Source organism: Nansenia antarctica (assembly GCF_963989245.1).
Source record: "Nansenia antarctica genome assembly, chromosome: 3".
Lineage (NCBI taxonomy): Eukaryota > Metazoa > Chordata > Actinopteri > Argentiniformes > Microstomatidae > Nansenia > Nansenia antarctica.
This window is the reverse complement of record NC_137688.1, coordinates 46,971,443-46,987,283: the sequence shown is the minus strand read 5'-3', so window position 1 is coordinate 46,987,283 and position 15,841 is coordinate 46,971,443. Positions and strand designations below refer to the sequence as shown.

Below are 15,841 nucleotides of genomic sequence, written 5' to 3'. Positions count from 1 at the left end.
GCAGCAGCTGCGCCTGCACCTTTCGAGGATTTACCGGCGGTAATCCACTTTCTTATATCCATGATCTTTATTTAAAAAGCTTTATCCAAGCGCAGATTTCACTCAGCTGCTCAGTGCACGCCTGCCTCACACAACTGAAATATCGGGAGCAGCAGCGTGCGTACTGCGTAGCGTAGCGTGCAACTTTCAACTTTCAACTTTCAAATGATTGGTTGTCACTAGAATCCCGTCCAACAAAATGAAAAACACACTATTGTTTCTCAATTTTAATGTCTTCATTTAACATAAAATATGAATAATTTTTAAAATATAAATATATTTCTTTATTTTTAATTTTATATCTGGCCGCCAGTTGGGGGGGCACCAGCACGTCTGTGGGCGGGCCCGGCCCCCTGAGGCCCGCCCATAGTGACGGGCCTGCTAAGTAAAGCGTTACTCTAATCTGAATACTTTTTTCAGTAACGAGTATTCTAACGCGATACTATTTCCAAATCAGTAATCGGATTAAAGTTACTTATTCAAGTGACTGTGCGTTACTATTGCGTTACTACCTCATAACTTAGGCTAAATGCAGTATTTCTTTGTAATGTTCGATAGTAAACAAACATTTGTTTGCTTTTCTCGCGTCTTGGGGAGTGACGTCAGTGCTCACGTTTTCAACACGAGGTTGCAGCAGAATCGCTCACGTGTATCACCACGCTGATTGCACAGTGTAAACAGAAGAATGGAGCGAGAACAGAGATATGCGTTAAATAGCTGGAAATATAAGGATTATTTTGAGTTTGTGTCAGCAAAGGATGACAAGAACATAAATGTTCGTTGTACACTCTGTGCTGGCAAGAAAATATTGTCCTGTGGTAAAAGCCTGAATGGTCAGGGTAGGTTTTAGGTTTTGTGAAACCACTCCTTGCTAGTTACTGTTAAATAAAGATTATATTTATTTTATTGTTTAAAAACAAGTATTTATGTTGGGTGAGGCAAAGAAAGACTCTTTATTTTGTTGTTTTAAGTTATTGTTTAAAGTTTAATTATGTAAGTTACTGTTAAAATAAAGTGAGTTTTGGCAAAACCAGTTTTCATTGTTATGTTGGGGGGGGGGGGTCGGGTGCCTAGGCAGCTGCCAATAGTAACTAAAAAAGTAACTAGTAATCTAACTTAGTTACTTTTAAAATCAAGTAATCAGTAAAGTAACTAGATTACTTTTTAAAGGAGTAATCAGTAATCAGTAATCAGAATACTTTTTCAAAGTAACTGTGGCAACACTGGTCATATCCCCCTCAAACAGATGGCATCTCAGTCCAGTTACGGTGCAGTAACATTCGTCTACCACTGAGTGGCGCTGTCACCCTCCAATGAGAACACAATCTCTCAGCGACCCACGCAATAAAGTATCAGAAGTTCTGACTCAGAACGTATCATAATCATGTAGTCACAATGTTTTAAAATTCCGCACATGGTCAAGTTCACTCAGAGAAGTTTTGACCTGCCAGAATATACTCGACTCTCTAGCGAAATCCGTTTGTCACTGCGTTTTATTAGTATTCACAAGTATTCACGATCAATAACCATTATTGATTGTTCTTCATTCGGTATTTATTCATCCAATGTATCAGAAATTACATGTTCAGTATAATCTTTTTTATATGTGTCTATATTTTATAGTTACTTGCTGTTTTAACTCGTTGGTTTTTCATGTTTCTCCCTCCCTTATGTTACCATGACCACAGTTAATATGGAGGGTGGTTATGATTATGCAGCCCTATTCCACGGGGAGGTAAGTTGAAACAATAGTCAGGCACAAATGCACAGGAGATAAACTGTTAAAACTTTAATGTGTGTCTCCCTCTTTTGCAGAAAAAGCTCATGAAGGCGCAGGGACGCGGGAAGGGGGGTGCTGAGGGTGCTGCAGCACCCCCTAGCGGCAGGCAGAAGGAGCTCCTCCTGCCTGAATTTAAAAAATAAAAATATTATTCAAACAATAATTTAAAACAATATAATAACTATTGTTGCTTTTGGGAATAAAAATAAATGTGTTTTTTGTAATAAATGTAAAAATGTGTTAGTTTTAATGTTAGTGATCACATGGTCATATCTTGCTAGGGAATCTCTGAGTTCTTTAGCAAAAATGCTAAATCAGCCAGAACAATTGAAGTGGAGTTGGAAGAAGATGCTGATGCAGTTGCTTGCTTCGCTTAACAACACTCCCATTAATGCTCTACTGTCGGACGTTGTTGAGAAAGAGCAACAGACGGCCAGAAACGTATTAGAACTGATATTCAGATCCATCCGATTCTTCGGCAGCGAAGGGCTTCCGTTAAGAGGCAATAACAATCGACATGGAGTGCTGTCTGTAATAATGGTCAACATCATGTTTGTGGACATTGTGGGACACTGTGAGCTGAGTGGAAATTACTGTAAATTCCAACACATTGTTGGTAAAATATTTAACGTTACGTATTTGTAGTGTGTGGGTGCGTGCGTGCTTAACTATTATTGCCCGTGCATTGGGGCCCGTCGTTATGCCACTGTGTGCGTGTGAGCGAACGAGCAATCAGCGAGAGGGAGGGAGGGAGGGAGGGAGAGAAATCGTTATAATTTTTTCCCTGGCAATTTTTTTCCCTGCAGCGTATATAGACAGCACCTCAGCACCCCCAGTCAAAATACCTTCCCGCGTGCCTGTGAAGGCGTTCATGTTGCTGAAACGTCCGGTGGAGGTCCCCTCCTATATAACAGCTAAGGACATGAGAAACTGGCTGTACATGGACACGCCCTTCCTGCTGGATGAGTGAGTGATTTCTTTTTGTGTGATCAATTTTGTATGATTATTTCAGGGAATAATACAAGGGAGTGGTAACAAAAACTTAAACACAGGAGAGAAATACAATGACAAAATGCAAGTACAAATACAACATTCCCATAAACCTGCTGGCTATGTCTATGAAGTCTAAGATCCACCTCTGCATAGTCAAAGATGAGTGAGAGATTTTATCAAACTGTATAGATAGGTTGATATATTCTATGGATAGCAGTCTGATACATTATCAAACTGTATAGATAGGTTATTCTATGGATAGCAGTCTGATACATTATTTTATTCACATGAAGGTATAATGACATGGCTGAGAAAGAGCCCAACTTACAGCTCCATCTCCTTGAACTTGTAAGTAGCCTACTAGGACAACACATGAACATGTTTACTGACATACCCAGCAATAACAGACAGTCAATTCATTTTATTAACATATTAGTGCCCTGACTCTCCTGCAAGAAATAATGTGTAATGTTGTGCACAGCTCTGGAGAGCCGAGAGGTTCCTCGGAATGGAGAAGATGGAGGAGGAAGTCCGCAGGGAGATCCAGGATGAGCACCGCCTCTCACTGCTGATGGGCAGAACGGTATGACAACACAACACACTGCTATTTCCTGGAGACAAACCTCAAAGTGCTCGCTTGAGCCAACTCTCTGTCTGTCACATGAAGGTAACCATGGAGGGGATGGACCTGTTCCTGTGCAAGACCCGATCAGCTGCGGAGGAGGCGGTCAAGAAGATCCTCCTTCCTGTCCTCGCCTCACTCCTGAAGGAGGTCGCTCACTCCAGGGTATTTCAAATGGTTGGAGATCTCTCCCCAGAGATCGTAGAGATGGCCTATGAACATTTCCTGGGTAGGTAATACAGAAGCATCATGCCTACTGTAAATGGACTGCACTTATACAGTGCCATATTCCAAAATGCTTTACAATGGCCTCTCATTCACCCATTCACACACACATTCACACACCAATGGCGGCAAGGTACCATGCAAGGCGCTGGCCCGCTCATTGGGAACGATTTGGGGTTCAGTGTCTTGCCCAAGGACACCTCGACACGTGGCCAATCAGAGATTAAATCTCTGAACCGGCAACTTTGCGATCATTAGACGCCGGCTCTACTTCCTGAGCCACAGCCGCCCCATACTGTCAAATCTTATTTCACTTAAGAATGGCATCACAGAACAAGGCATCACATTACTGCAGTTAGGATTTTAGATAACAACATACATGCATATATTATATTATTAAATATTATTTATTATAGATATTTTATTTTTATTTTATAGAAGTGTCCTAACCCTAACCCTAACCCTGAATCCTTAACAGAGAACAGGTCAGAGGCCAAACTGAAGACCTCCACCATGGAGAAGACATGGGAGGCTGCTGCTGCCAGGGACATCAGTGGGCTGATGGAGAATGCAACTGCCTCTTTTCTCTCCCAGCCTGGGAGAAATTATGTTCTCTCTGCCATCACCAAGGCCATGGCCCAAGATATGATCCATGCCATCGCCCGAAAGCTCACAGCAGGAGCTGAAACCTTCCGCCTGTTTAGCTTTGCTGAGCAGTCGTCCGAAGCCAGGCTCATCGCCATGGACGCGGTGCAGGACATGGACATGAGGGTGAAGAGGGTGGGCTCTCGTCTGCCGCAGATCCCCAGGCAGATCATAGTCCTGGATGTCTCACTCAGGCAGCTCTTTAATGAAGTACTCCTGCTGCTCAACCAGGAGGCCTTTGTTGGCCGGGGCAGCGAGTCAGAGGCCAGTGTTCTGACCAATGACGTGAAGGTGATGGCAACCTTCTTGCCATGGGTCCAGGTGACAGAGGTGGAGGAACTGGCGAATGTCCTCCTCCGAGACGATGACAAATCGGAAGTAATCAGGAATGTCATTTCCAAGCTGAAGAAGCTGGCCTACAGCAAGGAGGCGCTGAAGAGAGCAGTAGGTGACGGCAGTGCCTACAGGAACATCGCCTTTCTGGTGGGCATCGCCGTAGGGAAGTGTGTCCCAGACCAGTACGCATCCAGCCTAGAAGAGCACCGGGTGAGTTGTTTGGCGATGGAGGATGTCAACATCTTCTTCGAGTTCATCGGAGACGACGGCACCACCACAGCTCTCTTGGCAGAGGAAAAGAGGCTGCAGAAAGAGGCGGTGCAGAAGGAGGTGCTGCAAAAGGAGGTGCTGCAAAAGGAGGTGCTGCAGAAGGAGGCAGTGCATAAGGAGGTGCTGCAGAAGGAGGTGGTGCTGCAGAAGGAGGTGCTGCAGAAGGAGGCAGTGCAGAAGGAGGTGCTGCAGAAGGAGGTGGTGCTGCAGAAGGAGGTGCTGCAGAAGGAGGCAGTGCAGAAGGAGGTGCTGCAGAAGGAGGCAGTGCAGAAGGACACCCCAGTCCCACAGAGCACAGACGGACGGGCCTGCCACATGAGAGTGATGGTCAAAGTGGCAAACGAAAGAAAGGCCGAGAAAGAGGTTTGGAAGAGGGAGATGGAGGAGAAAGAGAAAGAACGGGAGCAAGCAGAGGCCAGGCACACGAGAGAGATGGCCAGAGTCGAAAAAGACAGAAAAGAAGAGCAAGGGGTATGGAAGAGGGAGATGGAGAAGATAGAGAAAGAGGTGGAGGAAGTGCAACGCCTCCTGCAGAAGGAGAAGGAAGAGAGCAACGCAGAGAAGGAGAGGCTGAAGGAAGAGAGAGAGAAGGTGAGAAAGGAGGAGATGAAGAGGATAAAAGAGGTAGAGAGGGACAGAGAGGAGAAAGAAATGGAAGTGAAAGAATGGAAAGAGAGGATGGAAGAGACGAAGAGGGTCGAGGTCGAGAGAGAGAGGGAGATAATCCTGAAAGAGACAGAAGGCGAGGTTAAACGTGTGAGAAAAGAGATGGGTGAGACTATGAAGAATACGATAGAAAGGAAGGAGAGGGAGATGAGACAGTTAACAGAACATACTGTGAAGACGATGAAGACAGAAATGGAGAGAGAGAGGGAGGAGTTTGAAGAGAAAAGAAGAGTAACTTTGGCGGCTAATCTGGTGTTCGTAAGCGACAGCATGGAGAGGGCCTTCGGGAAACAAAAAGGTAGGCTCGTCATTATCTGCTAACATGATTCTATTGGCTTCCCAAATTACCTCAAAGTAATTTATATTTTATCTAAATGATAAGACAGTTTTTTCCCTTTCAGATATTTCAAGGCAATTCTGGCAGTTCTGGAAATGAACTGCCAGAATAACTCACTGCCACAACAACGGAGAACCTACCATATTAGCTAATTCACCTCTCCTGACACCTGTCTCACCTGTCTCACCTGTCTCACCTGTCTCTCCTGACACCTGTCTCACCTGTCTCTCCTGACACCTGTCTCACCTGTCTCTCCTGACACCTGTCTCACCTGTCTCACCTGTCTCACCTGTCTCTCCTGACACCTGTCTCACCTGTCTCACCTGACACCTGTCTCACCTGACACCTGTCTCACCTGTCTCACCTGACACCTGTCTCACCTGTCTCACCTGTCTCTCCTGACACCTGTCTCTCCTGTCTCACCTGACACCTGTCTCACCTAAAAAAATAAAAATAAAAATAAAGTCATGATGATATTGTGTAAGTGTTTACTAGCCCATTTGACATTGTGTTTACTAGCCCATTTTTGAGAAATACCGACTTAATTGCCATGGGAAAAATGTGGGTCCCAATTAAGCCAGACCGGCTGAGATCCAGTACTCGAGTCTAGACAGAGCATGTTCTGTCTGTGAAGCAAAACATCTGCGCATGACGTCATCACGTCGCACGGGGCACGCCCTCACCTATCTCTGGGAAACACTAGCAACCAGGGAGGTATTCCATCAACGTCGCTAAAGGAAAATCTAGGCTTATTTTGACAAGTCTCGCGAGATCTATCAAGATATGCCTGGATCTTTTTAAGAGTATATAAGAAATAAGCCTAGATTTTCCTTTAGCGACGTTGATGGAACACCCCCCAGTAGCCCCCGTCTGTTATTGTGCCAAAACCAAACCAGGGACTACGGATTACTGAGCGAATCGGAGTACACCCTTTCGTCAACGCTAATGCATTTGGGTTTTATTCTAACTTGTGAATCGATACCTTGAAGCATCCTCTCCAGTAGTAGTCGTAGTAGTAGGACTTTCAAAACATTTTGAGCTAGCTAGCAAACTGAATGCCGGTTTGACTGGAGAGCGTTTTGGTGGGTTTACATAGTAATCCCGTTTGATTCCTAAACACTTCTGCTTTCAACGAGTGTCTCTTTTTGTGACTGTCTCTTTGTACGGCCGTATAGATAGCAAATGTTAAGCTAGCTCATCCAGCTCGTAGCAGGCTGAGACGGACTGAAGACAAGCTACTTAATTTTGGTTAAAGTTCATTCTAATGTGAAAATTACTATGCAATCCCAAAATAGCATATTCATTTGCCACTTTTGCCTGCGTTATTTGAGTCAATATTCAAATTGTAATGCAATAGTGTGATTAGCAAGAATGCATGCAAAAGTGGAACATGCAAATGCAATCTCAAATTGCATTAACATTTGAATTAAGTCCACTATAAGCAAGCCGTGTTGCCAGATTGGGCTACTTTTGGTCACACTGGACGGGTGGATTCGGCAGCTTTTAGACTGGTTGGGCTGGAAATGGTCAATTCCATCTGGCAACCCTGGTAGCAAAATATGTGCATAGTGCATACGTATCTGGTAGCCTACTGGTACTTTCAAATCGCATCGTATTATTATTATTATTAATAATAATAATTACAATTTACAATACAAATACAACAATTGGGGGTCCCTCAAAGAAAATTTGGGCGCACTGCTCGCGCACAACATCAACCTCCAAGGCTTGATTCTGACCCAGGAAAAACCCTGGTATGTACTGTATAACATGATAGCCATCTATGAGCAATGCACTGTATATAAGATGATGACCAAGGGTCTTTCTGCTGCTGACCAAGGGGTTGAGTTCACTTGATGAGGCCCAATTTTGTTTTAGACTCTGTAGGCTACTGTATTTGTTTATTAAGACTTAAGATATATTATCTGAATTTCTCTTGTTTTATCAAATGTTCCAATTATTTTCATTTCTTGTGCTGGTTTAAAATTGCAGGAAACTAGCACAAATAATTGTGTGGGAGAGAGGGGCCGCCGCTACCAAAACGTGCACAGTTTTGGGTCGCTCCACCACCAAAAACTCTCACTCCAAACTTTTGGTGAAACTTGGCAGCCCTAAAGTGTTTCTAATTTCGACACCAACACCCCGATGTGTGTGTTCAGGGATGCATGAAGCTGGGGGCAGGAGGAGAACAATATGAAACGATTAAGGTTGGGGTAGTAGCCTATAGTTCCTGTAAGAAACTCAAACCACTTTCACCCCTGGAGAATAATGAAACTTTTGATATTGTTTTTGATCACTAATGATTATATTTAGATGAGATTACATTTTGTCTACTTCCTCCTTGCTGGTCTCTGCAGCCTAGAATGTGACACACCCATTGACGACATGACTGTTCTACGTTTTGGTTCGCGCTTGAGAACCACTATTTTCTGGTTCCCGCTGCGAACCAACTTTTCAGGCTCCGAACCAATTGAGTTTCGGTCTGAACGCGCTGGCCGGTTCCAGACTTGGTTCGCGAACGGTGTGAACGCCCTATTGAGTGAAGGACTAACTCTTGTTATGATGACCTGAATCATGAGCTTGTCATGATGAGTAGTGTCACTAGAAAAGTTGATTCTCTAGTCTATGTAACCATTAATGGGTAACTGTGGTTACAATACAACTACAAGTGCATACTATTTTTATGTGCAGTGTTGTTGACCACAATTATATGTATTTATGTATATTTATGTTTGTATGTTTTTTTTTCGTATTTTTTTTTTTTTCATATTCATATTTTATTCATTTATTTATTCATTCATTTATTTGTTGCCTTTAATTATCCATTAATATTGGAGGAGATATTAAAACAGCAACACATTGCATTAATACCATAACATAATATTAGAATGCATTACATAAGAAGCAACAGCATAAGGATCCTGAACCAGATCTTTAAAGTTCTGTAATGATCCTGGAAAAATCCTTACGGATTGACTACCAAGATCAATATCCTAATCAAGATTTGAACCAGGGTAATTTATAATAATTAATTAATAATTTTGCCATTTAGCAGACGCCTTTATCCAAAGCGACTTACAATTGCGAATTACAGGGACATTCCCCCTGGAGTAACTGAGGGCTAAGTGCCTTACTCAAGGGCACACTAGTAGTGGTGTGGTTTCAGGCGGGATTTGAACTCACAACCTTCCGATCACAAGTCCAACTCACTATCCACTAGACCACCACTACCCCTACACAGTATACAGTATACAGTACATACCATATATGGATATGGTTCTGATCACAGGGCCTTTCTAACACAACAAATGAGCATTCAACAATTCATTGGCAAGAACGGCAAAGGTCGGCACAGTGGACATTTGTAGCAGACATATCTTAAAACTAATGTAAGTATAAATGTATTTTTTCAGCCACTAGTTCTAAAATGATCGCTGACGAGCCAAAAGCCCTGAAGTAGAAAATAGAAAGAAATGACCTGTGACATTTATCATAGCCTACAGTCAACACTTGAGTCAACATTTTATGTATTAAGTGAGCAACAAAAATCCTGTAGCAAAGAAAATAAGTGTTCAATGTTACATCGAGACAACCAGTCAGTTAAATGAATGCGCCATTGCCTTCTGAGGTCTGGGATGTGGACCTGCTATATTGCACTGACACCCTCTCAGATCTCCTTCTTCTCTGGACAAGTGCAGCAAGGTTTCTCCTGAACTTTTCACCCACAAAGGCATAAAGCACTGGGTTGATGCCACTATGGAGCAGGGCTAGGCTGTGGGTCACCCTGAGAGCTAAGTCCACTCTGTTCCTGGAGGCACAGTCAAACACCACCATCTTTGCCCGCATGAGGGTGTCCGTAACCACCACCAAATGGTATGGCGTCCAGCAGAGTAGAAAAGCGATCACCACAGCAACAATCACGCGCATGGCCCTGTGCTTCTGGAAGCCGCGCGTGCGTAGCAGCCGCACCACAGTGATGCTGTAGCACGTCACCATGATGACCAGCGGCAGCAGGAAGCCCACGATGTGGCGCAGTCCGCGCGTTGTAAGTCTCCACGTGCTGGCGCTCCCCAGGTCAAAGCGTTCAGCACAAATTGTCCACCCCGATCCGCCATCCGGCATAAAAGCATCATTAAAGAGTGCAGGGAGGGAGAGGGCTCCTCCTAGAGCCCAGATAAAGGCGCATACAGCCCAGCTACAATTTCTGAGGCGATCCTTATGAGAGTTGGCGGCACGCACTATCACTAGATAACGGTCAACGCTTATGCACACCAGAAACAGGATGCTGGTGTAGAAGTTAGCCTCCATGACTAGGCTAACCAGCTTACACATGAAGTCCCCAAACACCCATCCTTGGATCACTGCCACAGCCCAGAAAGGCAGCGTGAGAGCTAGCAGTCCGTCAGCTATCGTCAGATGAAACAGGTAGACATCCGACGGAGTCAAGGTCTGTCGGCTGGAGCCAATCACCAGCCCCACAAGCAGGTTCCCCGGAATGGCCAATAGGAAGATGGCAACGTGGATGGCACACATGGCTGTGGCAGCCAGAGGAGGGGTCTTACAGGTGAATGTGCTGGGGTCCAAGGAGCCGGAGGTGATGGAGGTGATGTTGAGCGTGTCGTTTGGTTGCTCATAGACATAGTCGTAGACGTAGGATTTGCCTAGGGAGGAAATAAAAAAGTGTTCACGTCAGGACAGGGAAGTTTGCTTAGTATAGAAAGCAATTTGCTGCCATGTGTTCCTGTCAAAAGAAAAACATATGGAAGAATACATTTCATCTATCTGTCTATCCTTCCATCCATCCATCCAACCCGTCCATCCGTCCATTCTCAATTAACATAGGACATAGAGGGCCAGTTTCACAGGCAAGGCTTTAGCCTAGTCTTGGACGAAATCACACTTTCAATGTAAAGTCTCCATTGAAGATGCTTTTTAGTCTAGGATTAGGCTTAAGCCTGGTCTGTGAAGCCGGCCCAATCAGTATTAAAACCAAGCCAGTGCACTTACCTTCCATCTTTGCTTCCAGTTGTGCGTGATGATGGGAGAGTTGTCACACAGAAGTCTACTCTAGATGTACACCCCAGCTCTGATATACAAGTTTCCTGTTTCCTGCCTCAATATTGTGTCACTGCACGTCATGGGTGTTGTCAGATTTTGACACCCGTATATTCTGGGCCCCCAATGATGATGTTGCAATAATGGTTGATGAAGATTGTGTTTGAGCACATTGAGTTTAGCATAACTTTATTCATATACGTTATTTCATAACATTATTCATATTGTCAACCTTTGAACATCGAAAATCTGAAATGATAAAGAAAATCTTGACCATTGAGAGATTTATTAAATTAGCATCTTCATTGCAGTCTTTATTACAAAGAGAGAAATTGAGCAGCTGTTTGAAACGTTTTTAGTCCATTTGATTTTTTGTTTCTATTGGTGGATCTGAAAGTACAACAACAACAAGTATTACAACACACTCTCAGTAATGAGTCAGCTGCACGTCTGTGGACTTGCGACAGAGAAGCATCTACATTAAACACATTAAAATACCTAGACAATATTTGCAGACATGATATGTACAGCAATAGTGCACATGACATATTTATAAAGTAAATGTTAATGTTAGATGGGAGATGAATTACCATAAGGGTCAAGAAAATAGTTTTTGCTGTTTGATTATCTTATCGGATTATGGAAAACATTTGTTTATTGACATTCCTGTCACCAACATAACTGTCTGGCACACATCCCTTGTCACAAAAATCTGCCCCTATTCAGAGATGTCTGAATTAAGCACCCATTCTAGTCACTCTTGCTAATACAAAAAATATGAGAAAGAGGTTATTCATATTTAGATCTAGCTTAACACAGGATCTTAACAGTGGCTTAAATTGGGAGGTGCATAAGAAGAATCCACATTTCCTCTCTTCGAACATCTGCTGGCTGAAAATAATTGTCCTATTTTTATTGCAGATTGCGGTCCTCAAGATGTCACTTTCATCGGTCCTTACTGATTAGTATTATGAATGTCACAAGGGGGAAAACTGACAGGTTTGAATTTAGGTTGAGCACGCAGAATGAAGTAGAGACAAACAAAAATAAAAAAAATCAATTATTTGTTTTGCTCATAGGGCACCATAACACACTGCAGTTTAACACAGTCTATCAGGAAGAGCCGTCTTCAACCCCAGCCACCCCCAGAACCACCAGTGGGAGAGACTGCAGAACCTACAGTATGTTGGAGTTCCTCAAAGCGGGAAACTCAGACCAGTATGATGAGACTCGACTTTACCAGTTGTGGCGTGTCCACTGTAACCTTACCTTCACATCAGAAAGAAGTTGCTGATTTGACAGTTAATGGTAAAAATCTGAAGCTTGCAATACACATTTAATAAGTCACACCTGTGATATGAACACAAATCATATAACCACAAAGCCAACAAAAAACTAATATATATTTCCTAAAGCTTAAGTCAATGAATACAATATTGCATAAAACATAGACGTCAGTTTCCTCGTCATTGGCGAGAAAGGCTGAACAAATCACCTCATGTCCTCGTTGCACACCCCTTTTGCAAGGTCGTAGATGTGGTAAGATAGGTGCCATATGAAACTTCCTGCAAAACAACACTCTGGTGTTGTAATCAATGGTTGTAATAGAACATGTGCTCATAAATTCCTTCCTCTCTCGATATACTATGATGCTGTTGTGGCCAGGCCCCAAATTATATTGTAGATATCTGCCACAGTGATGTCTGCCACAGTGTCTTGTAGGGGATGGGAGGGATTGTCCATGGTGGCCAGGAGTTTTGTCCTCATCCCCTATTGCCCACCTTCTCCACAGTTGTCCAGAGTGACACCAAGGACAGAGCCATCTTTCCTAATAAGCTTGTTCTGCCTCTTGGTGTCACCTTCCTTGATGCTGCCCCCCCAGCATACCACTGTGCCGGCCCGCTGATTGGGAGCAATTAGGGGTTCAGTGTATTGCCCAAAGACAGCTCGACATGTGGCCAGCTGGGGTTCAAACCGCCGATCTGCCGACCTTGCGATCATTAGACGCCGGCTATACCTCCTGCGCTACAGCCGCCCCCTGTGGGGGGGCCAGTCCAGTTTATTGTCCAGGTGCAGCCCCATGTACAGGAACATGGGGTGGCTGTGGCGCAGGAGGTAGAGCTGGCATCTAATGATTGCAAGGTGAGGGTGAAAAGGAAGGGAGCCAGAACTGTCCCCTGGGGGGCGCCAGTGCTTCTCACCACCCAGGCCGACACACATCCCTGCGGCCATACAAACTGTGGCCTGTTGGTCAGGTAGTCCATTTCCGGTAACAGGAACAGGTCTGGAGGAGCTGGGAGGAGGAGAGGGAGAAGGAGGATGTAGTGGAGAGTCATTGGTGGAGCTGGGGAGAGGGAGATAATGAGCACCTGAATCAAACCTGTTGAAGAACTGGTTCAAACTGGTTCCCGATCTCCAACCACTTACTCCAGCCACTTAACATGCTTGATCTTCCTCATGCTCATGATCCACACACCTCTCTTGTGTTGTTGCCCTGCAGGCTGTATTCCATATTCTGCCTATAGGTGTCCCTGCTCTCCTTCAGCTTCTCCTTCAGCTTCCTCTGCACCCGCCTCAGTTCTTCCTCGTCACCAGACCGGCTCTCTTCTTGTCATTGAGGAGGGCCTTTAGGGCGCTTGTAATCCAAGACTTGTTGTTGGGAAACCACCACACCCTCCTAGTAGGTACAGTGTTCTCCACGCAGAAGTTAATGTGGTCCGAGATGCAATGTGAAAGACCATCGATGTCCTCTCCATGTGACTCATAGAGAACTTACCAGTCTGTTGTCTCAAAACCGTCCTGCAGAACCTCATCAGCTTCTTGTGTCCATCTCCTCACAGTGGTCACAGAGTGTTGCAGGACTACAGACTCATACATGGGCTTGAGGTGGATTAAGGTTCTTTACACTTACATGTGTCACACATATTCCCTATTCATCATTCCATGGAATGGTTCACAAAAATCACCACATATTCCATTCTGTACCATAATGGTTACATTTTCCACACTCAGTAGATTTCACCTTGCTCTTCATTTTCAAGAATTCTATGGCAATACATCATGACATGGGATGACGATCATGAATATTAACAGGGTCCAGTTCCGCAGCTGCATAAACAACATTCTCCTTGTAAGAATCAGTGGGTTGTAATGATCTGTTAGAGACTAGGAGGGAGGTGGTGGCGCTCCTTACACCTCCCCTGTCCTCGCTCATAAAACACAAAATTACAGGGTCTGATGAAAAAGTCAAAGTTCATTTTTAATTGTTTGTTGTTGTTGATGTGTCATACATTGAAATCTGACAATAGTTGAAGAAGATATGGTTATTTGAATGTTGGCACCCCTCAAACCAAATACCAAATATAAGAAAAACGCTCTGAATCGCATTTTCTACCATCGCCTTGGGAGCTATGTAGGAGCTAAGAAATAACATCGCTATGAGCATTTAACTGCATGTTCAGCTCATCACAACATGCTGAGAGAACATCCACATGTTAAAAACACATAACTACATATAATTAGATGATCACAGAGTCCTTGCTTTTGAACACGTCCTAAAACGTACGTTTGTAGCCATGTATTCACTGCACAGTAGCCTACGGCAGACTGTGCAGTGAATCCAATTCACATATTATAAATATCTAGTGATCCTAAAACTGTTTGTTATATTATTATTTTTTTAAGACGCTATTTGGTCATTTGCGTGACTTGAGAATTGCCGACATCTGGACCTTTTTGCCAGACCAGTCACAAATATCTGACCTTTCACATAGGCAGACAATAAAGAAGCAAATGACTAATTATGTTTCTTTCATCATACCTGACATTATTTGGGCTGTCAGCCTGTCAGCCTGTCACACGAGTATTAGCTGTCCATTAGGTTGGGTGTGTGTGTGTGTGGGGGGGGGGGGGGGGGGGGGGGGCACAGGAATGTGTGACAGGAATGACTCGGTAGGCACCCACCCATTTGGAAACAAGGTTGTCTTGTTAAACATATTTGCACTGACATCAAAGCGAAAAAAGGGCCCTCCATCTAAAGATAACCCTGTGCAATCCCACAGTAAAGTACACTAAGGCCTGGATACAGATAACAACAAGTTGGTCTACATGCCTTTGGTGACCATTTTTAGTAGGTTCTCAGAGAAATGCTTGAGATTCTTTCACATCATCTGACAGAGTGCTTGGCAACTTAAAAGTGGTTTACAAACACGTATGATAGTGGTAATCTTTATAATTGTAGTCTAGCAGTGTAGTTCTCTTGGAATTCACTAGTTGGTGAGAGAGCCAGCCAGTTACTATAGACATTTCCTATGCAGTCAAGCCATGGCTCTTTACTCTGCAACACTTTTTATGAGTTTCACTATTGGACAAGGCACTGCCCTGAGTACATCGTTTTGCTTGTTTTTGGCCAGGTTGTCTCCTATTTGTCAAATAAAGCGAAATCTCCTCCAGCTTTATTGTGCTTGTGTTCGTCATTGGCAATCCATCTGTAGGTATGTACTGTATGTAATGTACTTGTTATATACTTGAAGTAGGCATCTGGAACGCCCTCCCCAACCACATCAGACAGGCCAACACCCTCCCAACATTTAAACAGGCCCTCAAAACCCACCTCTTCAAGCTTGCCATCACTAGTTAACCCTCTCTCCCTCCCCTTCCCATATGTCCCCAGAACTACCTTAATTAGGCCCCTATACTTAATTTTATTTATTTTGTGTGTCTTTAATTATTACTACTCAATCTTTTCAGTTTGTAAAGAGTCTTGAAAAGCACTATATACATCTAATGTATTATTATTATTTTATTGCCTCTTTTCTATATACATCTGTCCCTTGTGCTAGGGAAGTCTGCACTCTGTACTGCTCTGGTTGCA

At 43.8% G+C, this 15,841-nt stretch overlaps 1 protein-coding gene across 1 annotated transcript; it reads right to left on the bottom strand.

The window, feature by feature from the left end:
- Positions 1-9,513: 9,513 nt before the first annotated feature.
- LOC308154146 (C-X-C chemokine receptor type 1-like) lies at positions 9,514-13,892 on the bottom strand (the record flags this gene model as incomplete). Its single annotated transcript, XM_080527322.1, has 5 exons — positions 9,514-10,574; positions 12,750-12,870; positions 13,445-13,575; positions 13,745-13,798; positions 13,880-13,892. The coding sequence occupies 5 exons, from the start codon at positions 13,890-13,892 to the stop codon at positions 9,514-9,516; spliced, it is 1,380 nt and encodes a 459-aa protein (XP_080383448.1).
- Between the last annotated feature and the right edge of the window lie 1,949 nt (positions 13,893-15,841).